We start from the raw sequence: 23,847 nt of genomic DNA on the forward strand, positions 1-23,847 counted from the left end.
GTTGAGCTCATAAAAGAGGTCAAAGAAACAAAACTGAACTCAGGCAAAGACTGCAAACTTAACAAACCAAATGACTGCCCAAATATACACAATTGACCTAAAACATGAAATGACATACAAGGGTATATATATAATGGCTGATCAGACCATTGTGACACATGAGGGGGTAACAAACAAAACACAATCATAAATCACAAACGATGCAGTACAATCTAGTTTGTTAATAAACTAAACACTAAAGAAGAAAATCAAAAAACCCCATTAAACCCTAAACTCAAATATTTAATTAAATACAAATACTTTGTTTTTAAAGTTAAAAACACACACATTCCCCCTTCAGCAGGAAGTGGTGGTGTGGTCCAATTATCTTCCTTTGTATTTAATGGTTTCAAACCCTGGCTACCATCTTTTGTCCAGCAACTCCCAGGGATGATGGCAGGTAAGAAATAAAAAGACAAAAGTTAGTCAGAAAGCAAAGAAATTAAGTAGTATGAATACATAAGTAAACTAACTGTGCGCGCTTACAAATAGAACAAATGTATCCAAACCAATCAATAAAGTTATTGGCAACTAAAATGTATTACTATGTTCAAATGAAGAATGAAAATACAAAAGTTACCGACTTTAGAGTGTGGCCACAGGTTTGGCCATCACAAAGAGGCTACTGGGGAAGTAGCCTTGAAGAGGTTTACTGTATTCATTTGCTAAAGTCTACAATGAGACAATATTTTTTGTTTAAACATGACAACATAGCAGGCTCTGGCAAATGGATACTGTATTCTGGGATTTCAGGATGTGAAAATGTAAAATAGTATAAAGTTCCTAAAACCTTTCATATCAGACTGACACTGAAATAATAATAATGCTTATCATTGTCTTTATTTATCCCAGAAGACTGCCACACAAAAAAGATTGAATAATAAAAACACCCAACTGAACTAGTTCTACCGTACTGTATATACATTACAGGTAGCAGGCTTTTGGTTCCCACCTTGTCAACATTAACAATTCATTGTCTTTCTACCTGCTAATATTATTCCATTATCTAATATTCTGTTTAGTTAGTTGTAGTCTATCATTCACATGTTGGGGCAAATTACATCCTTCTTCCCAACAACAGGAGAGCAGGGCCACAAAGCGAGTCATGATAGCTGCCAGTGAAATCATGTTCTAATTTGTTAAACCTGTGGTTGCTTTGATTTGATTTCTTGATTTGATTTCTGAATAATGAGAGCATTGACAGAGTTTTCAGAAATTACAGTTAAATTTTTGAGTTTGCTCCCAGCTGGCAGCACAACTAGGTAAAGCAATAAAGAGGATTTATTAAATCTTACCTTTTCCCCCTCCCCAAACACTTACCTGAGAGTGGTAAGGAAGATGTTAAACCAAACCAATGAGGTAATTAGTCGCTTAATTCTGCCCCCCCCCCCCCCTTCTTTTGACTTAATTGTGCTCTCATACAGCCTGCCTTTTCGAGCTCTCTTGAGAATCCTCTGAAAACAACACATCACAAATGTTCACGAGGCCAATGAGGAAAAATAGAAGCTGACATACAATATTGAGCCGTCAAGCCTTCATTTTAGCAGATTACTGTTCCTGCCTGAGCTAAAACGACACATTATGAACAGGCTTTGGCACAAAACTGCAGTCAGACAGGAAGTGAACAACTGTTCAGTAATGAGACAAACAGTTCATGATGGAGAATAGCATGCGTGACTGAGGAATCATAGTAAAACATTTAGTTTTATCTCCTGGCACACACGTCCTGCTGAGGAGACAGAAATATGTGGGTTTGACAAAATTTTGGATTGTACCAGCCTCATTGCATGGGCTGTGGAGTGAAAGCCTTCGGCGAACTGCTTTTCTCTGAACTAGAGAAGAATTTTGGAGCAGTGGCCACAGCAGCGGCTTAGCTTAACCCTGTCTTCTGCTCTCTCTATCGCTCCCTGACTGCCCACTCGCCGCGACTCTGCAAGACAAATTCCCTGCATGGTTTCTCCTTCTCTCGCTCTCTCTGATGCTGCGAGCCGAACTTCAATCCCAGAGAAAACAGGATTAGAGCCTGGCCCTAGATATGGCTTTACCTCCCGAAGACATAACTGTGCTAAATACCCCTCACTACAATCCCATTGTAGGGATTCCCACAGACTAACTGTGAGATCTGAAACTCTTTGTAGGAGACAAAGGAGGGATGGCACACTGTTCTCATCTGGATACATGTTGGAAAATGTCGATGTAGGATGGGTCAAAAGGATGATGTCTGCCAGGGTGGCACCGTCAGTCTGTACTGCTTCTGCCCCAGCGCACAGCCGTGTCAGTCCATTTTTATGTCTCACTGACTCATGTCTACCTGCAGGCCAAAGCGATGGATGGGGGGGAGGGGAGCGTGAGTAGTGACCAGCACTTGGCTCCAAGAAGCAGGGCAAAGGTGAAAGGGGCAAGAGTGGAAGAGGAGAATAGACTATGATTTCAGGGAAGGAAAAAAACAAGCTCAAAAAGGAGATGAAGAATTTTATTAATAGAAAAAGCTTGTACAATAGCATCGGTTTGACATCCTTGATTGCATGTGGGTCTTGAGGCTCTTGTACTTTCCCCCCTCAACCTATTCATTCCCTTTCTTCCAGCTTCCTTTAAGCTTGTTCAGCTTTTTGTAACAGTCAGTACATTAGGTCAAACCAATCTTTTGAGGAAAATTTCAAATGATCAGAATATACAAAAAAAAAGTCAAAACACTTGAAAATTGAAATTTTGCATTATGTCACATCTCGGTTTTTGCCTTTTCATTCAAGGTGATTGGTGAGATACAATTCAAAGAGAATGATGATAACAGAAAAACAGTGGTGAATATCTGTTTTACAATACTCTATTGAATGGATACGGTCGACTCACAAGCCGTACCGTATAGAATTTGTTCGACTACTAAACTAACTCTCCTCGTAGCTCAAAGGGAAGATCAGAATCTCTCTGCGGTTGGTGAACAGCCATGAACTGCCTCGTTCTCTCAGCACCCTGCAGAGACACGTTAGATGTATGTTAGGTGACACGTGTATTGTGTGTTTTACGGTTTTATCGCAAGTAAATAATGTTCAAATCAAAGATATTTTATAACAGGGTGTGTGTTTATTTACACACCCGAGGGCGGGTTGGCAATCTCCATTCGTTCCTTTGTTGACTCAGTTTGTGTTCAAACACAACTGAAGGGGGAGGACGAGAGGGAGCCGCTGTGTCCTGGTACATACCCACATCTTCATACAAATGGTCGACGGGGCGACGGATGACATCTTGTAGAGCACATAGAACGCATGGCGAAAACACAATCGGGAAATACTGTAAATGTGCTGCATTAGAACAAGGTCAGATATAGACTCTAAATGTAGCATGATATTTAGGCTGTGAGGTGTTTACTGGCCTGACTGCTCTGAGCCACGTTTGCGTCTTACCAAGTCCACGTGTTTCCTCAGGGGGGGGGCTGAGATGTGGCGTGTAGACACCGGTGGGATAATAATAATGGGAACATTCCTGCAGAATATGAGACAGAAGCGATAGCATCAGCTCATCAGCCATGACCTTCGATAACTTCCCTTTAATAGCAATTCCAGATGTTTCTCATCAATGGAGGGATGGAGGCTACCGTGAATTTTTTAAAGAAATGATTCAACCTATTTATTTGTTCTTGTTTCTTTTATTTGTTCTTGTTTCTAATGTCTCTGTAAAGCACTTTGAATCACCTTGTTGTTGAATTGTGCTATACAAATAAACTTGCCTTGCCTTGCCTATTTCTGTCGCCACTTTTGTCTAGAAATAACCTCGCAACACATTTTGAAGATTCCCATCATGGATTCCTGCCTGTTTAGGAAAACATGGGAAGTGAAGACAAAGGGTATGTAATCCCTGTTATCAAATGGAGAAGTCATTGGCATCCACACACTAACAGAAACAGTTTTTTATCTTAAAAATGTTGCAAACAGGCTGAAAATCTGGCCCAATCACACCAAACCTTCTATTCAAAACTAGTTATCATTATATGTTAAATATGTTTATAGGCAAATCAGTGTAAGGTGTTTGCAGATCCATCCTGTTCTGACAGCAGTGTTATGTTTTCTTTTTACTACACTAAACTGTTTTCTCCAAGGTTCAAATCCCCGTTGGCCTCTTTAAAGTACAAAATGATAATTTCTCCAAGATCGATATGTATTTTGAATGCTAATTGTGATGTATCGATCTCTGTTCCATCTCTCTGCACTGCTAAAGGTTTCATTAGCTTATCTATCAATTTCCCATGTTATGGCTGAATTCTCCGCTTCCTCTCCTGCCAGTATTCCTCACCCTGTGCATAACCTCTTTCCTTCCTTCATCTGTTTACGCAACCTTTTTTGTGTCTTCGCATGTTTTTCAATTGCCCTTTTCACTTTCTGCTCTTTGCCTCCTCTCTCGGGTTCCCACCTCCGCATAGCTCTCGTACACGTTGCTGTCCGCTTCTGATCCAGAGTCAACGAGCAGCGTGCGCTGGGCTGCCGCGTTGATCATCTCTCTGCTCTCGTACTTGTTGGAGTTTCCCGCAGTTGATTGACTTGACCTGCACGGTGGAATCACACTTTGTCATCTGCCAGCCCACGATTTATTTCCCCGCAACTTGTAGTAATTAGTCCCCAGTGTGAATTCAGAGTTACAAAGCATTCACCACGCACAGCAGCTTGTTTCCTGCATACATTAACTTCTTAATAACAATACATTATGTGGCATGTGTATCCATTTGTTGCAGGGTTGCGGTGCGGGTTTATTGACACTAATATCAGAATCAGAATCAGAATACTTTATTGATCCCTGGGGGAAATTATTTTTTGTTACAGTGCTCCATTTATAAACGGGATATTGAGAGACTTGTTGTTTTTGCCTGCCTGGCTGTTTTCTGGGGAGTTTTTTTGTCCACGGATGAGCGGGTGGATGAGGGCTCAGACTTACTTGAGTGGATTTGGTTGGTATTTTTATTACTTCTTATGACAGGGCCTGAACCTACCCCTCATCTTCTTTCTTCTTTCCATCCAACACACTGTCCCTGCTGCCCGCTGCTGGGGATACAAAAGAGAAGGCAAGATAATCAGAGAAATGTAAAAGACGAGAGTGAGAGTGAATGAATGACGAGTAGGCTGTAAAGAAAAAGAAAAAAAATCTATGTGAAAACCAAAAGGCAGGTGAGAAAAAAAAATCTTGAAGGAGAGACCTTGACAGTTAGAGTGAAGAAGAAATGGGAAGAGACAATAAAAGCGATAGAGGACGGACATAATGATAGCAAATGAAATAACAGATATATATGAAACACAGGGGTGACAGCTTTGAAGGATTAATGTGGCGGGGAGGGTGGAGGCCTATGTAGTGAGGAAGAGGAGAAGAGACAGGGTTGACAAATAGAAAAAAAAGGCACATAAAGAGATGAGGCGAGAGCGAGAGGCTAAGCTGACAGTTGTATCGTGGCTCAGTGATATTGCTGTGGAGGTATGTGAGGAATCAGAACAACGCGATGACAGAGCGCCGTGGAAGAAACATTTTAACATCCACTGATGGGAATATAATTATGTTTACCTGTCTGACCTTGCCTCTTTTTCCACCTTAGTCCAAAGAAGCAACCAATCAAATTAAACACCAGCAGGCCTCCTAATACTGCTGTCAACACCACAGTCAAATAGACTGGCAGTCCACTTCCACCTAGTTTGCAAAACATTAGAAATATTATCTCTGTGCAGAGGAAGTAATATGGAAATTTGCAAAGATAAAAACTGACTGAGACAGGCCCGACCACTCACTCAATTGTCTTTATTGATTAGCAAAAACTAGCAGAGGGGAAAAAGTATGGGTGGGTGCCATGACAACCACACTTTTACAGCAAACATTAAAAGCATTGGAGGTGCATATATTAACATGATTTAGCCAAATGAAGGTAGCTGCTGTGTAAAAGACTTACCCTGTGAGGCTGGGTCTATATCTGATGGGTCCTCATCTGAATCTGGCCTCTCTACAGACAAAATAAAATAGGACCGCAAATGCACATTTGTTAATTAGATCTCAGACTATCAGGTGCTTGTGCTGTTCAACCCTAAAGTGGGGTTACTCCAAACTGACCCTTAGTGGTGATGGTCAGTACTGCATTGTTGTCAGCATATTCGCTCTCTCCTATTGCATTAAGGGCATTGACAGAGAAGTTGTAAGTGGTGACAGGCTGCAGACCAGTAACAGTAAAGGTTGTCTCACTGGGAGGGAAGACATCCACATACAGGAAACTGACAGACTGATCCCAACAGTACCTGTCAACCAAAACAGTTAGTCAAGTACAATTCTTTGAGACTCCGAAAAAAAACCCCACCCTTGTTCATCTGACATCGTTTCTTGGCTCTTTCACCTGATGCGGAATCTCTGTTGCAAACCACCATTGAAGCCGGGTATCCATTCAAGAGTGACAGAGTCATGGCCAACACTGACTTGGCGAAACGATGAAGGGGGATCTGGGTGATCTGAGGGTAAAAGAAAAAGCAGAAAAATGAAAAAAGAAGAAAAACAAAGAAAGAAGGAAGAAGAAGCAAGCGTGCGCTCAATTTTTGTGAGAGAGCTGAACACCGTCACTCAACAGGGGGCTGTTTGAAAAGGCTTTAGGTGCTAAGAAACTGAGATGTGTGCCATTATATAGTCGAGTGATTCCATTCGCAGGCATGAAGAGCTACTGTGGATTAGACTGGTGCCGCCTTCTTTTTAATGGAGCTGTTAAAAACAGACAAAATGATAAACATGAGTTCAGAGCTGATGTTTTTTTATTTTTTATTTTATTTCATTTCCATTATTTATTTATTTTTTGACAAAAGGAAAATAGAAAGAAAAATCACTTAGGGGTACTCTCACTTTCCCCATTTGTCATACAGCTGTGTTAGGAACAAAATCATTTTGTCTGATATACTGCACCCATACTGTGTATAACTGTTTACCTCAGAACAAAATGCTCGCTTTATTTTTTTGCAGTTTAATTTCATGCTGTGCCCTCATGACACATCACTCCAGGTATATTAGTCTGGAATGTTTAATCAAGAAAACTGGGAACAACCAATGACGGTAAACAGGCCAGAAGAGAGATGATCATTGTGGTTAAAATTTGTCGGAAAGCTTTAAAAGCTTGTTTATTTTTTCCAACAGTTTATTCTTTGTCAAAGTTTAGCGAAAAGGCTTAAAAAACCCTCATATTTCCCGACAGCAGCAGTTTTGCATCACTCCTCATTTGCTCTTGCTTGCCCTTTGTTGTATAAGCGATGAGTAAACATGGGATTTAGCTTTAGCTGGTCTTTCTCAGCATAAACTAGCTGATTTATCCATTTTATCCAAAAATGTTCTGCAGTGAAGGATGAAGCCTCTTGATTATTATCAGTATTGTGAACAAAGGTCAGTGTAAGCAATCCAGGTCTTCAGTCTGACACAGGGCATAACTTCAGTCAGGGTAGTAAAGCAAAAGTGGATTATTTGGCATTTGGAGCGTAGAAAAAAGAAAAAAAAAAGAAAAAAAAAGGAGGTTGGTTTTTTTTGGGGGGCAGAGGGAGAGATAGTGGAGGGGAAAAGGAGGAGAGATAGTAGCGTAGCAACATAAGAAGGATGCTCTGCTCGTCTATGGCTCCGGGCTTCAGCCCAGTTTGCAAAGTAAATAATTCCCGCTATCAGCTTTGCTCATAAGATTCCAGGGCAGAGAGGTCAGCCTTATTTGGATCTCGTCTCCTTCAAATCCAAAAAGCACCATGCTACAAGAGGAAAAAAGCTCTCCTCCTCTCAGGCTCTACAATGATAAGGAAGCATATAAAATGTATTATCACTGCGTCAGATAAATTATGAATATTCACAGCTGTAAAAAAGAAAAAAAAAAAGGAAAAGAAAAGAAAAGAAAGTGACTGGGGAAAAAACAATATTGGATTGTATTTTATGGTTTTTATAGTAAACATTAAATGTGTCCAACTGTGGCTGTGGGCTTTTGCTCAAAGCTGGACTGTGTTGATAATAGTGGTAGTGCACAGATACACTGGTAGCTTGAAGGTAGAAACCTCTAAGCATGCTGGCAGACTCAAGCATATCACTGCAGCATTATCTGAGGAAGAAGTAAAGTAGTGCTATGGGCTAAATGATAAGGTAGAGATAAAGCAGTGGAATAAGTTTACTTAAAGTGCTGCTTCTCAGGAGCAACAACTCTCTTCACTTTACAGAAGTCTAGATGTCTAGTGCCTCCCCCAGACTATTGTAATTTTGCTGAAAACGGCTGATAGACTTTGGACAAGGCAGCACTCAGACTCAGTCATTGTGATACGCTGCCAAATTAGAAATAAAGGAAAAAAAATAGCCCTCCACTACCAAGTATAATGAATAATCATGAATAATGATTATTCATGATAATAACAATAAACCATGAATAATCCCTACATGTTGAGCCATAACCACTGAGTTTGATCATTTACCATCAGCTACTCTAAGTCAGATCTGAAGGGACCACAATCACCAAGAACACCATTGGTAACACAGTTATTATGCTTATTACGACCCAGAGAACAGCATCCCTACAGTCAACCACAGAGGCTGAAACCTTTGCTTTAGTGCTGTTTTTCCCCTAAGGATCCAGGATGACTTCATCGCATTGAGGTTCCTGTGGAGTGAAGATGGAAAGAAAATCTGTGGAGGGAACTGAAACTTTGAGTTGCCAAGCAGCAGCCAAGAGACCTAAAGGACTAAGAGATTTTCTGTAAAGAAGACCGGCCCCAAATCCCTCCTGAGGTGTGTTCAAACCTGGTGATCATCTACAAGAAACATATCATTGCAGTGCTTGGCAGTAAGGGTTTCTCCACCAAGTACCTAGCCATGTTTTGCTCGGGGATCAAATACGTATCTCAGTGGCATACAAATCAATTTCTAACTTTTTATGTAATGTATGTTTTTTTCTGGATTTCTCTCCATTAAAATCAAACTACAATAAAAATTACATACTGTTAATTTCTTTGAAAGATTCAGTCCTATAACTCTCTACAGAGATAGGCTTACACACACACACACACACACACACACACACAGGAAACAAAAATAGCGATTCAGTACTTGTGCTGATGAGCTGGATGTCTAGCTTGTCTTCCCCAAGCGAGTTGCGTGCAGTGCAGCTAAAGACAGCGTAGTCCAAAACTGCGCTCACGTTTACCACTCGAACTGTGCTGGTGTGAAAGGAGCCTTCCCTCATTATCATCTCCTCATACCTGTAGCATGAACGTACGCACACAAACACAACCAGAGAAACACAATAGAGAAAGACAAATCCTTAGCATACAGACACACATTTTGCATTTTAATGTTACTCAGCTTGACACCAAAAAGTGTTGAACAGGTAAAAAATATCAAAAGCACTAAATCTGGATTTAGCAATGACATATTAAAAAATTGCAAAATAGTGTAGCATATAATATTTGACTTGAAGTTATTTTTATTATACAAATTTAGCACAAGCATAAACAATTAACATATTCAATTCTCCAACCTGGGATTTTCAAAATCCATGAGTACACCACTTTTTTCCCAAGAGAAGTCGACACGAGGAACGCCCTCTGCCTGGCACACAATTTCAGCTGTGCTAGTGCCATCCCCTCTGCTTGCTACCTTTCTCCATTGGGGACCTTTACGAAGCTCTGGTTTAACTATATATGACAAGATGGGCATAGAATATTATTCTTGCAGATACCACACAGCGAGGAAATGGAAATGTTTTATCGCCTTCTCACAGTGAAAACCGAATACAAAACTCACATTGCACAACCAACCGTATATGTGCACTGGCAGGGGGTTCTATGCCATTATTGGCTAGGCACTCATAACTACCAGCGTGAGCCCGAGTCACATTATAGATGGTCAGAAGGCCTGATTCGTCTTCCTGGGTTTCCTCGCCCATCTCCACCTCCTCCTCTCCCTGTCAAAGATAGAGTGAGGCAGGATAAGAAGACGACAGCCGCTATCCCTCAGCACACATCTGCCTCCCCTACCTGTCTAGATGGATGAGAGCTAGACAGGTAGATTGTGAGGAAGAGCTGAGCTGGAAACCATCAGGGCCTGGGGTCTGGATGGGAAGGGCACTCAATGGAACAAGCTCTGAGAACAGAGAAGAATAATGCCAAAGGCTAGAGAGCCACAGGAAAAGAGAGAAGGAGGGGCCATGCAGGTTGAAAGTGACACGCACACACGACTGCCAGGGGGTGGGTTAAGACTGGTCGGCATCGGTAGATACAGAGACCACGCCACATTGACGAATGTGCCCTTTAGTCACGCAGCAGTAATGAAAGCTATTTTTCTGGATTTGGGCTGAGCGTGGAGCAGGAAGAGGTGGGGTGGAAGGATAGTTAGAGCCAGTGAAATATGGTGCATCTGGGCATTTGCAAAGGCCAGTAAAAAAAATGGCAAGAAAGGAAGCCAGATAAAAGGAAGGTCATTTAGGGGATGACTGCTTCTGTGTACGTTTTTTTTATATATGTGGCTCTCACCAGCCATTTCCAAGAGAACATGCCAGCTATAATCGGGTTCGCATCTGCCACACATATCAGATCTGCTGTTTCCCCCAGGTTCACGAACACCAGCTCTTTCTCTGCTTTGACACTTGGAGCATCTGAGGGTAAGAAAAAAGGAATAAGGTTACGGCAGGAGCAATGTCAACCAGGGACAAATCATTTGGCAAACCATTAAACAGGCTTGCTGCATTGCTGTAATTACTCTTACACCAGTTTGCCTTTGCAAATATTCATAAACCCATTATAATTGGCCACTGTGCTTTGGATACAATGTCATTAACTTCTTTAGGTGATAACCAAGACCAAGAATTGAAAACACAGGGGTCGCAGAGGAGACCAAGCAAAGTCTCAACTCCACTACTTAACTATCAGGCTTGAGTTCATTCTCTGTATGGTCATTAGTCAAAAAAATAAAACAAGAGAAAAGCATCAGAAAGGAAAAAAAAATCCAAAAATACTAATGAAGCGCACTTACTTAAAACAAGCTCTGTCAACAAGGCAGAAACAGGTAAAGGTCATACACACAAAACAACAATAAAAACTCATTGGAAAGCTGACAGTGAGACAATAAAGAGCATAAAGGCAGTCTGGCTAACATATAAATAGGGAAGTGATTAGCTAAAGGGAAAAGGGGACACAACAAAAATAAAAATAAATCAAATATGGACATGAGTTAAGCAAATGGAATAACTAAATAAGCAAAACAAGAAAGAGAAAGGAAGAAACACAGTAAGAGCATCTGTTCTTCTTATAGATGTGTCTGTAACAGACATCTGGTCATGTGACCTATGAAGGTGTGATAGTGATGAAACAAACAAGAGGAGTAGGGTAACCTGGTGACCCTCCAGTTTGCCATTTTTATACATATACAATCATTCTACATATACGCTATATCTTCTTCCTCACTGCATGACTACACCTCTTTTCTTTGTTCGCCTCTGCCTCACAAGCTTTTCATACATCCCATGGGTGCCGTGTACTTGCAACAATAAAGCCATTAGTGCCTACTTGTCTAAACCTATGTTCACTCTCGAGGAACAGTGATGGGAAACGCTAGCAAGACACAGACCTCTGGGTTTGTGGAATCCACCCATGTTGGTCTCCTAACCAAGAACGACACCAATAAGTGGCTTACACCGCCACACATAAAAGCTACCACAATTCTCCATACATAATGAATATCTACAACTGTCAAGCCCAGTCAGATCAAGATGGCAGAATCCATTAGGCATGTACCATGGGCTTTAGTGAATCAGGCAGACCTACATTTTCCACATTCCTATTATTAAATCATCAGTATCGGGGCAGAGGGCCTAGAGCTTGAGGCTGGGCCTGGGGCAGCAGTGGTGGTGGATGGCCTTGCATGGAGGTCTAATGAATGAGGTACGTTTGGCGGGGAGGAACTAGAAGTCAGAGTTGTTGTCAGCATGTGTGGATGCACACTGTCAAGTTCAAAAGCAGTCATACTGTTCCGATTCAAATTCAATTTACAAAACAGGCAAGAGAAATTCTGCTCGTTCTCTATTTAAAGAAGGAAACCTATTCAATAAAGAGTTACCATCTCAATCATTGTTTAAAAATCTCCTTTGCCATTGTAGTTGGCTTCTTGGGGCACTTTCATTAACTTCTATAAAATGTTTGCTCCCTTTCAAAAGGTATAGGAGCAACAGAACAACATCAGAAAGTGTGTGCAAATCTAAAGATTCACACGAGCTCGTCCATTTCCTGTGTGCAGGGTCTTACACTGAACGTCCAGCGTGATGGAGATTTCGTTTGCGCCTTCATCGTTTTCACACTTGACGGCGTAAACTCCAGCATCGTTCCTTGACACATTCCTGATCTCCAGTGAGTGGTCATCTAACCAGTGATAGCGGTAATCTTCCTCTACCAAAACACACACAGACACACGCACACACAGACGTAAAAAGCAATGGTAAATTAAGTATTCATTACATGCTCATCAACTGAATGTCCTCTGGCCACTGGTCTCTAAGTGACGTCTAATTCTGCATTATTGATTGGTCTGGCCGGATTCTCACATCAAGCCAACAATAGACTGTGAGAGAGAGACACCTTCTTTTCCACAGCGCTTAAAATGTAATAGGTGGATTTCTGCATTTAAAATAGTCATTTTATAGTGCTGTTGTATAATGGAGCTAACAGAAAAAGAGAGTGGGTGCAGCAGGGCCCTGGTGACACTGGCCAGGAGGAGAAGCCAGGTTTAGAACTGTTGTGTTGTATTCAGGGAGACAGCAATCCTCATTTAGACTGCATACATTAGAGCAGTAATGAGAATCACATTTGGCAGGGTCCCATGCTGGCTAACCTGCCATGTTTTATTCAGACCCTGAATGGCAGAGCTGAGTGCTTACTTGCTGGCTCAGCTCAACTAGGACCTGGTTTATAGAGCCATCACACAACCCTAGATCACCTTTGACCAGCTTCTCCCTGCGGTGCAGCCAAATGCAGGAGACCTCCTCTGGGTTAGCTGAGACCAGCAGTGGGATGACTGCCATGTCATCCTCAAGCACCTGCACCTCTGTTGGTTGGTCTGGGCTGAATTCTGGTGGGTCTGACAGACAAGCAGCACAAAAAAATAAAATAAAATAAAATACAGCTACAGTGAATTGGATTCATACTAAGCAAATAGATCAGTGGCAAGGATATAAAGTCAGTGCCACAGAACCACCAAGAGTGAGCACAAAGACACACAAAACATGTTGGACGTGAAAGCACGAAGAGACACTAATGAGAGTCAAACAAGTAGAAAGTCGACATCCCACCAATAATTCCAGATCTTACTAACTTCACACACTTAGAGGACGGGGGAGTAAGGCAGCACAGGAGGAAGAGGGACAGGCATTAAAACAACGAGTGACAGTACTGTTGTCCAACGGCAGCTCTGCACAAACACACAGTGACATTCCTTCATGCTTCATACACAGCACCAAGCTTTGAAACAGTGGCTGGCTGCTGCCTGTGAAATGGCATCAAAGACAAACATGGCCATGCAGCAAAGCAAATGCACAATTAGGACACATTGCCACAGAGCTCAACAGACCCACAACTCACAACAAAGGTTTCCGGTAAACAAAAAAAATTATATTGAACACACATTCTGCAAAGTCACATCAGCAAACTACTTTTTGATCCACGTCATTAATGATCATCATTGTGCATCATTTAAGAATGATGCAACCCAAATCTCTCAGTCAATGACAGGAAAGAATGAGAAAAAAAAAGAGAGAGAGACGTGAGCAAACAATTCACCTTCTACTTACAAAGCACATTGAGCTTATAGTACGTGTTGGTCCCCTCTGCCAAAACATGGCTGTAGGCCTGGCAGATGACCTTCTGGTTGTGATGCTGTGAAGTCAGATTCAGAGACAGAGAACTGTGCACTGAAATGCCACCAAACTCAGCATCCCTGGGTTCCTCCTCGACTCCCTGCAACCTACGACACAATTGCCAACCAGTAAATCCAATTAATAAAGGACTTCAAGTGCACCAAACAGTTATCATTTCTCCTCATTTAATAGGATAAACATCAATCATTCAGACTCATTCTGATAGTGAATTGGGGATCTGATTTTACATAAGAGCTTTTTCTGTTATGTCCCCTTTAGCCTACTGACTAGGCAAACCTTAATGGGCCCAAGATCCAGGAGATGTTTGCCATCGGACTGCTGCTTCCAGCCTGGCACTCCAGGATTAGCGCCTCACCCTGACGAAGTACCTCTTGTTGGGCTGTGATCTTCATACTTACTGGTGTAACTGGAGAACCACAGAGTAAACACGAAAATTCAATTTTGACTCATTGATTATTTCAAGATGAAGGATATAAAATGCAGCAAATCAAATCTGCTGTGAAATTCATTTATCTAATATAATGCTTTTCTCTCAGCTAAGTTAGACTGGGAGAAAGTTCAAGTCTTAAAGCTCCAGTCTTACTCACAGTGAACCCTGAGCTTGGTGTATGCAGAGATGGTTTTCTTTGCTTTATTCGTGGCGTCACAGCGGTAGCTGGCCATGTTGTCACTTGCTGTCAGGACCACGACCAGTTCTCGAGCTACACCCATATCAAACGAGGTCTGCTGCAGTGCACCAGTCACTGCCGTTCCATCCTAAATCACAAAGAAAGATTGTAGATCTCTGTGTTTAGGCTCGACAAACACCACGACACAAATATACAGTCAGGCATGCTCTTACGGCAGTGCATTCTCACCTTGAACCAAGCCAAAGTTGCTTTCGGATTTCCCCCAGTGGCGAAACAGACCATATGGACCGTGCTTCCAGAACGTAAGGGGACATCTTCAGGTGGAGCATTGATCCAGACTTTTTGAGGGGGGTCTGTTGATTGTAATTTTTTATGATCAGTTCCTTTGGGGTTTTTTTTTTTAAATATGTTAAGTAGACCTGTTTTCCATCTTGTATTAAGGGACTGGTCTCTTTAAAAGAGCTGAAGTTGATATCAATTATACAAATATCAGTTCAAAAATTTCTGCAAAAGACTTTTCCTGGAACTGTGGGGGGGGCAGGGTGGCAGTAAACCTCCTGAAATATCATCGGTCCCCACTGGTGCTTTTCTCCAAACTCTGTTATCTAATCAATTGGCAGAAATTGGCTGTTTGTTTTCCCCCTCCTGGGAAAAACAAACAGTTGTCCTCAAATCATTGCAAACACAATAATATAACATTAAATTATACAAGAAAATGCAATGAAAAGACTTTTGCTAATTATAGACACTCAAAAGATTGTGTCCCTCCTTCATTTCCCTCATTGTGGATTGGTCCACTGCCCATCCCTGAAAACCCCAGACACATTAGGCTTCCATATTAGGCTTCCATATTAGTGTCTGCAGAGCAATCTCTTTAAGTGTGTCAGTGGTGGCTGGCCTCCAGTAAGTAGGTACTTTGCAATGGTTAATTTAATACCAAGGATGTGTTGGCTGTTTTTTCAACTGAAAATAAAAAAAAAGACACATTTAATGTATAACTGTAACTACTCTACTTTTTCTTGGGTTTATTACCTTGTGCAGACTGTATATAAAAGATCCATGCTGTCACCCATTGTTCATGGAAGTCCTGTTTTAAAACCTTAGTTTGAGAATTTTGTCTCAAACTAGACATCACAAAGGAGAAACTGGGGACACGGCATGGTTGCAGCGTGTCAATCACAATGTAGCCCCACTCAAAAGCATACTGTATACCACCTTATCCTATATTTTACTTATCTTATAAACATAATGTCAATAAGACTTGGAATGAAAAATTGAGACCATAAATTTATTATAATAATGTTTTTACTGATATAATAGGTGAGCATCAGGATGTTCCATATAAGTTTATTTAACATCTGACTTCTTTTTGCAATTAAACCTGTAAACGATGTCAGTTTTTTCTATCTATAGGATCCATTGGCATATTGTTACCAATAATATACCAATAAGGTATGGCTTTGGAAGCTTACTTGCAATTTAAATATCTCTTTAAATATTTTGCTGTTTAATTTGTTACATATGCTTGATGAGTATTTATGAAACTTCATTAAGTCAAGATGTGGATTTTCATATTAACCTCTAATATATCTTTATATGTTTATGATTAACTTACCCAGTGTAATTAGACCCTAATCACATTCGTGTTTTCTTGCTGCATGTAAAATGGGTGGCATGATTTATCTTATAATGAATTTTGTTGACTTGTATTATTTGGAAATGAAGGAATACTTAATTTATTTTTTTCAAAAATTAATTAACAACTACATATAAAATATTAAGAAGTAAGTATGTTTTTTTTTCAGGCTTGATAGCATTTTGGTCTTTGACACATCAACAGAAAAACATTAGGGATCCGCTTCTTTGAAAAAAAAAAAAAAAGACTCATCATATATTTGATTTTGGTTCTGTTAATGAGAGGTTCTTTCTCACATTTGTTAATAACCTGCATCTGTGTGTCCATTTGTATACTAACTAGGTCAGCTAAAGCAGCACAGACAAGAAAAAAACCCTTCTGATTATATTTTCAGTGCAACAAAACATCAAGTAAGCGGAGAGACACCACACCTAGTGCTCCGATTACCACTGGGACCACCGTCACCTTCACCCTCCACATCTTCTCGAGCTCTTCTTTGAGCCCTTGGTATTTCTCGATCTTCTCGTGTTCCTTCTTCCTGATGTTGCTGTCATTCAGAACCGCTACATCGATCACTACGGCCGTCTTCTGATGTTTGTCTACCACCACTATGTCCGGTTGGTTAGCCACCACCATTTTGTCCGTCTGTATCTGGAAGTCCCACAGGATCCTAGCTCGGTCATTCTCCAATACCCTTGGGGGCATCTCCCATTTTGACCTCGGGACTTCCAGGTTATACTCGGCACAGATGTTCCTGTACACTATGCCGGCCACTTGGTTATGGCGTTCCATGTATGTCCTGCTTGCTAGCATCTTACACCCTGCTGTTATGTGCTGGATTGTCTCTGGAGCATCTTTACACAGCCTGCACCTGGGGTCCTGCCTGGTGTGATAGACCCCAGCCTCTATGGATCTTGTGCTTAGTGCTTGTTCCTGTGCTGCCATGATTAGTGCTTCCGTGCTGTCTTTCAGTCCAGCTTTGTCCAGCCACTGGTAGGATTTCTGGATATCAGCCACCTCCTCTATCTGCCGGTGGTACATACCGTGCAGGGGTCTGTCCTTCCATGATGGTTCCTCGCCTTCCTCTATTTTCTTGGGTTTCTGCTGCCTGAGGTATTCATTGAGCACGCTGTCAGTTGGGGCCATCTTTGTGATGTATTCGTGGATGTTCCTTGTCTCATCCTGGACTGTGGCCTCACAGCCTCACCCCTGGACTTGGGGTGAAACCCTCCATGCATGGTAAGGAGCTTTCTTGTCTTTATGTCAGTGGCTTCTATCTCCTCCTTTGGCCAGCCTATTACCCCAGCCGGGTACCTGATCACGGGCAGGGCGTAGGTGTTGATAGCCCGGATCTTGTTCTTACCGTTCAGCTAACTCCTCAGGACTTGCCTGACCCTCTGCAGGTACTTGGTGGTTGCAGCTTTCCTAGCGGCCTCTTCATGGTTCCCATTCGCCTGCGGGATCCCCAGGTACTTGTAACTGTCCTCTATGTCTGCAATGTTGCCTTCTGGTAGTTTGATCCCCTCCGTTCTGACTACCTTCCCTCTCTTTGTTACCATCCAACTACACTTCTCCAGCCCGAACGACATTCCGATGTCATTGCTGTATATCCTGGTGGTGTGGCTCAGTGAATCAATGTCTCGTTCACTCTTGGCATACAGCTTGATGTCATCCATGTACAGGAGGTGGCTGACAACTGCTCCATTCCGTAGTCGGTATCCTTAGCCAGTCTTGTCAATTATCTCACTGAGGGGGTTAAGGCCTATGCAGAACAGCAGTGGGGACAGAGCATCTCCTTGGTAGATCCCGCACTTGATGGTGACTTGTGCTATGGGCTTGGAGTTGGCCTCTAGTGTTGTCCGCCACATCCCCATTGAGTTCCTGATGAAGGTTCTCAGGGTCCCATTGATCTCGTACAATTCTAGGCATTCCAGGATCCAGGTGTGGGGCATTGAGTCATAGGCCTTCTTGTAATCAATCCAGGCAGTGCACAGGTTGGTCAGTCTGGTCCTGCAGTCTCGGCTGACTGCTTGGTCTGCCAGTAGCAAGTGTTTTGCGCCTCTGGTATTCTTGCCCATCCCTTTCTGTGCCCCGCTTATGTATTGACCCATGTGCCTGTTCATCTTAGCCGCTATGATGCCTGACAGGCGCTTCCATGTGGTGCTGAGGCAGGTTATTGGTCGGTAGTTGGAGGGGACCGGTCTCTTCTGGGGGTCCTTGAGGATCAGGACTGTCCGGCCTTCGGTTAGCCATTCTGGGTGTCTCTCGTTAACTAGCAGCTGGTTCATTTGTGCTGCCAGGCGCTCGTGGAGTGCAGTCAGCTTCTTCAGCCAGTAGGCGTGAACCATGTCAGGACCTGGTGCTGTCCAACTCTTCATACTGGAGACCCTTTCTTGGATATCTGCCACTGTGATGGTTACTGGAGGTCGCTGTGGTCTGCCCTCAGATCCACTAGCCACTGAGTATTGCCGCTATGGGTTGCCGTTATGGGTTGCGTCCTTCTCCCGTATGCTCTTCCAGTATTGTTCTGCCTCCAGCCTTGGTGGTGCTGTTCTCATATTGTTCCCCTGCCACTGAAAAGTACACCTTGGCTGGTTCTGTGGAGAACAGCTGGTTTATTCTCTTGCCTTCTATCTCTCTGGTGTACCTCCTCAAGCGGCTGGCCAAGGCTGTGAGTCATTGCTTGGCAGTTTCCAAGGCCTCAGGTATGGACAGCTTCCTGTACTTCTTAGGCACCTTCCTCATCGCGCCTTTCTGCAACTCCGATAGTTGGCTAACCTCCCTCTGTGCTACCTTGATCTTAGCCTCTAGCCTCCTTCTCCATGGAGGGTACTGCCCCTTGTGGCTGTTCAACTTGTAGCCAAGCATCTCACTGATCACTGCTGCCGTATTGTAGATCAACTTGTTAGTCGGTAATCGTGGCTGTAGGTATCGTCCGTAGTGCTGCATTAACATCATCTAGCAGACCTTCTGAGGTCTTGGCCTGTCTTGGCCTTCTTGGCCTGTCGATACCTGTCAGCTGTCAGCCAGTCCCACAGGCTAACCAAGCCCGATAGGACTCCTTCTTCAGCCTGGTGGCTCCCTTCACCTCTGGTGTCCACCATTTGGTTCGGGGATTACCACCACTGCAGGCACCAACCACCTTGCGGCTGCAATGGAGATGCTGAACATGGTCCATTCGGACTCAATGTCCCCAGTCTCCCTCGGAATGCTGTTGAAGCTCTGCCGGAGGTGTGCGTTGAAGATTTCGCAGACTGGGGCCTCTGCTAGCTGTTCCCAGCACACCCTCACTACACGTTTAGGTGCACAATGCTATTGTGAAAATTGTTTTGTTTACTGGACTGTACAGTTTCATTAACCCTTCAGAACAATGCTGGAATCAAAGTTTTATTCTCCATGAAGTTTTCTTGTGGCAATTATGTACACTAATATCAAAGGAATTCAAGAAACCACGCTTACTTAGAAAACTTAAAGTCACTTACAGTAGACACTGAGTTCATCGCTCTGGGTTTTGGAGAAATGTGTTCCCTTGTTAAAAGCCTCACAGGTGAGCTTCATCCCGTGCTCCTCCCTGGAGACCCGGTGGGTCATGTTGGACATGATTGTCATCCCACCGTTGTCTCCCTGCAGACACAAAGAACATCTGACAGTTTTGGGGGACAGACAGTCTTGGTCTGGCATCCTTACTTAGTTGTATGTGTGTATGTGTGTGTGTGTGTGTAGGGGGGGGGGGTCTGTGAGAAAAACAACCCTCGCTGGTTTGTCTTGGCGAATACAGATGGCAAATTAGCCACTGTAATAACTGATGTTGTGCATGGTCTGTGATAAATAAGTATATTCATCTGACTCTCCGGCTTTGCACACTGTTATAAATTGAGGCAAGTGTCATTTTGCACCTGCCTGATAGTGGTCATGCCTTTGCAGCACATCTGGTTATTAAAGCTATTATTGTGGTAATTACTGTAAAAGCCACAGTCAGAAAGACTAACAAAGACACTGGACAGGAGCGTCAGTCTTCATTCGCCTCACACTGTGTCGCATGCATTAAAGCTCGCATACGGCACAGTGAGTGCCTTGTGTAAGATCAAATGAAAATGCTGCTACCAGATGAATAAAGAGCTTGTTTAATAATACTCATCTTCTGTGTCAGCTTTTATTCACTTTGATCTTATTAGCATACACAAAAGAGGAGAAGAGCAGCAGAATACTCTTTTTGGAATCGGATGATTCATTTGCAAAGCTGCAGCAGGCCTATCCAGAGACAGCTCATGGTCATACTGTTTTCTTTCATCTATAACGGTTCACATGAGGTCACATTGCATTATTGAGGATTCTTTTAATGCAATAGGAGGCATTTTTATAGTTTTTTGTTGATACCCTGAAGGCAAGCTTGACTGAAAGGAAATGTTTTTGTACATTAGCTTCCATGCCTTTTCCCTATCTATTCATAAAAAAAAAAAAAAAAATTATATATATATATATATATATATATATATATATATATAAATAAATAAACACAACCTTTTTCAGTATTCTGTGTAAATCGACCAGGATGTTAACTAGTCATAGGACTGCATGGATGAATTTCAGCGTTGTGCAAATTGAGTCCCGTGTAGTCCCACCTCCTCCATAGCAACAGAAGTGTTGTTGAGCTCCTTGTAGCCCAGCCACCAGCGGATGTCGACGGGGGGATTGCTGGAGGTGGTGTAGCAGCTGAGATTCAACTCTTTCCCCTCAATTGCTGTTAACGAACCCGACAGCGTCAGCTCAGCAGGCTCAACTGATGTACATGCACACATGCATGGGAAAACATACAAAGACAAGTCAGTGAAAATATCATCCCGTGAATAGTACATTCAACAGCTACATATTCTGATCACAGAGCCAGCGCAACTATTTTTGGATGTGAAACACAGAGCTGTATCAAGGGTGAGAGGGAAAAAAATCACTTTGAGTGGCAACTTGTTTTCTCTGGGGGTTTTCATTGTGGTTTCTAAAGTCTGCTTCGTTTTAACCAGAGGGGTAGACAGGGTACAATAGCTGCAGGCAAAGTGATGCAGTCGTATAAAGCCTTCCGGGGAATACAAAGCCTTGGGACCAAGCTGGCAGGCTTCTAGTAGGAGGGGTCATGCATGTAAATCTTTTGTGTTTTTATGTCTGTTCCACATGTGACACTGTGTGGAATGCATCTGCCTAATCCACACACACACACACACACACACACACACACACACACACACACACACACACACACACACACACACACACACACACACACACACACACAGCTGAAATTCTTGCAGGTGCTGTATGGTGAAGGAGGCATATTCATATTTCACCAGTGAGTCTTGCTCCGTGCCCTCCAGCTTCTGCCAGCGCCTAGAGCATTGTCAGGCAGTCAGCGGTTCATTTTCTCCATCTCTGAATGGATGACTGGGAGGCATGGCACCACAGCCTGCTGGGGGTTTTGGTAAATGGAGGCGCGCTGGTGCAATTTAAACCACATTTACATAGCACGAGAAAGCGGAAGGGCCGCTCCTAATCATATTTACATAAAATCGGCGCATCAATCAGACAGCATTTAAAGCTCTCCACATTGTGTGGCTCTGTAGTGAAAATCAGGCTATTGTTAGACTCAATGCACCAAGGCTGATAAATATTAATTTCGTATTTGTTCTATTGTTGCTGAAACAAACATTTTATATTCAGAGAGAAAAGTATAATCTCTTAACTATGGGCGTTACTGTTTCAAAGTGTCGCCGTTAGTGCCTCAGGACTGCGCGTTGAAGCAATTCAGCTAAATTTATGTAACAGCTACGAAAGAGCATACAGTGGTACTAATCTGGAGGCAATTGGAATTATGGGCTGCAGCCATAGAAACCATTAGTTTCATTAATGATATTAACTTTACAATATTTACTGGGACAGCAAAAAGATTGGGCTTGGAGGAAAGATGTATTATACTCCTCTGCAATGCGTCCATATTATTAATAACCTGCAATCACTCAGTCCTGTCTGGGCTTTGTTTTTTACCAGAGTGTGCATGTGTGTTCCAGCACTGCGCAGTGTATTAAAAGTTATTTTCACTCACAGAGAACTGTTATTTTGCGGCTGACAGAAAGAGGAGATCGGGACACCAGATTGGAGCTTTCACAGCACAGCTCTGCCTGGTTGTCAGCGGGGGTGATCTTCAGTTTGAGTATGCTGCTGGACTTCTGAGCAACAATGTCCTCCTCCCAAGTCATAGACAGAACTTCTCCGTTCTGACAGACGGATGAACACATGAAACTCAAAAAGGCAACAGAATGTTTGAGTAGTTGCAAGCTCCCATATGGCGCAGGCAGCGAAGAACAGAAGCTACAAAGAATGGGATACTTATGCTGCGAGTTTTTTAACAGGAATGGCTCATTTTGCCAGCGTGACAGTGTGTTACAAAGCTTCCTTAACAGATGGCGCAGGAGATTTACCTTGGTCCAGTGGAGAGTGGCAAGGGGGTTTCCACCATATGACACACACTCCAACACAAGCGTTCTCTCTGCTTTGACTTCGTTCCTCTCCAGACCCAGAATAACTGGAGGCTGAGGTGCGACTGTCAAGAAAGGGGGATGGGGGTGGGGGGTGACAAGAAGAAATGGCACAGAGGATGAGCACGAGAAAAAGAGGAAGAGGTGAGAGAAGAAAAGAGGTGTAGTAACTCAGAGAAACAGAACCATGGTGTGGCCAATAGGACAGTATTAAAAAAAAAAGAAAAAGAGAAGAAAAAAAAAAGAAACTGCAGTGCGATGAGGAGACTCTTGGCAATTGAACAGGAAGCATCCCTATTTGTTGAGACGGGGCCAATAAATTGGTCATTCAGCATGACTGTGGGATAAGAGGTCCGGATCTGATGAAAGCATTAAGTATTAAGGGAGCAGTGAGCTGGATCCAGTCCATAAAGCAAAATAACAGATGTTCAAACAGTAATAAGGCAACGTGAAATATGAATAAATTACAGCCTCCTCGAATAAAATATATGCAGTAAAATAAATTAGAAGAGGATGGGCCTTTGTTATTGCTGCAATCAGTTTCAGAGAGCAGACTGCAGACCCTGGGCCAGCATGACAAATTGCCACCTTGCTAACAATCTAGCTGGCTGAAAATGGCCACCGCGCTGGCTTTGATGGGCTAGCATACTGAGTAAGACTGCGGCGGTGGTCCCAAGTTCTGCAACACTAGCACTTTAGCAGTGAGCCCATACTGCTTAATGCAGAGAAGAGAGACAGGGAGGAAGGGAGGAGCACTCGCAGTTACTGGTGAATGATAAAACAGCAACTATTGTGTCTCGTGTGTTTCAGTTTTCAGTTTTATTTGTCATATGCAAGTTAGCACAGGGTCAACATCGCAATGAAATGTATTTGACGAGCAGAAGGAAAGCATAGGGACAGCATTAAGGTGTGTAGTCAGCCTGTGGATAATACCGCAGCTGAGCAGGAGGGAACACTCACTGCTGAAAGTATCAGCAGCCCTCCTCCACTTTAATCAACAGCATGATTTAGTCCCGGGACAAGCAGGTGGGTACACTCTAAGGCCTCAACAATCCATTACTTCAGCTGATCAACAGGGTAGAAAACACCAAACCCACACTGTAGTAAACAACAGCGGCAGTAGAGCACTGGTTGTTT

At 42.8% G+C, this 23,847-nt stretch overlaps 1 protein-coding gene and 1 long non-coding RNA gene across 4 annotated transcripts in view; one reads left to right on the forward strand and one right to left on the reverse strand.

The window, feature by feature from the left end:
- The first annotated feature begins 420 nt into the window (after window positions 1–420).
- LOC146564542 (uncharacterized) lies at window positions 421–8,911 on the forward strand. Its single transcript, XR_014894436.1, has 3 exons — window positions 421–439; window positions 3,800–3,880; window positions 8,629–8,911. It is a non-coding gene; the product is annotated as an uncharacterized LOC146564542 (long non-coding RNA).
- The window catches only part of nphs1 (NPHS1 adhesion molecule, nephrin), a 47,630-nt gene continuing 26,325 nt past the window's right edge, over window positions 2,543–23,847 (reverse strand). For all 3 annotated transcript variants that reach the window (XM_085292419.1, XM_085292421.1, XM_085292420.1), the window contains 23 exons: window positions 22,654–22,775; window positions 22,278–22,449; window positions 20,809–20,966; window positions 19,669–19,810; window positions 14,779–14,903; window positions 14,509–14,677; window positions 14,198–14,327; window positions 13,835–14,007; window positions 12,985–13,125; window positions 12,297–12,437; window positions 10,530–10,651; window positions 9,802–9,961; window positions 9,536–9,692; window positions 9,106–9,257; window positions 6,395–6,506; window positions 6,118–6,299; window positions 5,960–6,010; window positions 5,581–5,703; window positions 5,018–5,069; window positions 4,444–4,576; window positions 3,441–3,519; window positions 3,133–3,281; window positions 2,543–3,009 (listed from right to left, as the gene is read on the reverse strand). In XM_085292419.1, coding sequence (XP_085148545.1) covers window positions 2,920–3,009; window positions 3,133–3,281; window positions 3,441–3,519; window positions 4,444–4,576; window positions 5,018–5,069; window positions 5,581–5,703; window positions 5,960–6,010; window positions 6,118–6,299; window positions 6,395–6,506; window positions 9,106–9,257; window positions 9,536–9,692; window positions 9,802–9,961; window positions 10,530–10,651; window positions 12,297–12,437; window positions 12,985–13,125; window positions 13,835–14,007; window positions 14,198–14,327; window positions 14,509–14,677; window positions 14,779–14,903; window positions 19,669–19,810; window positions 20,809–20,966; window positions 22,278–22,449; window positions 22,654–22,775 — 3,035 coding nt within the window. In that variant the 3' untranslated portion in view covers window positions 2,543–2,919. The remainder of the gene's footprint in view (window positions 3,010–3,132; window positions 3,282–3,440; window positions 3,520–4,443; window positions 4,577–5,017; window positions 5,070–5,580; window positions 5,704–5,959; window positions 6,011–6,117; window positions 6,300–6,394; window positions 6,507–9,105; window positions 9,258–9,535; window positions 9,693–9,801; window positions 9,962–10,529; window positions 10,652–12,296; window positions 12,438–12,984; window positions 13,126–13,834; window positions 14,008–14,197; window positions 14,328–14,508; window positions 14,678–14,778; window positions 14,904–19,668; window positions 19,811–20,808; window positions 20,967–22,277; window positions 22,450–22,653; window positions 22,776–23,847) is intronic.

Source organism: Mchenga conophoros, linkage group LG11 (genome assembly GCF_057382185.1).
Source record: "Mchenga conophoros isolate Kocher_MC1m ecotype Shallow Benthic linkage group LG11, M_conophoros_male_GT1.1, whole genome shotgun sequence".
NCBI lineage: Eukaryota > Metazoa > Chordata > Actinopteri > Cichliformes > Cichlidae > Mchenga > Mchenga conophoros.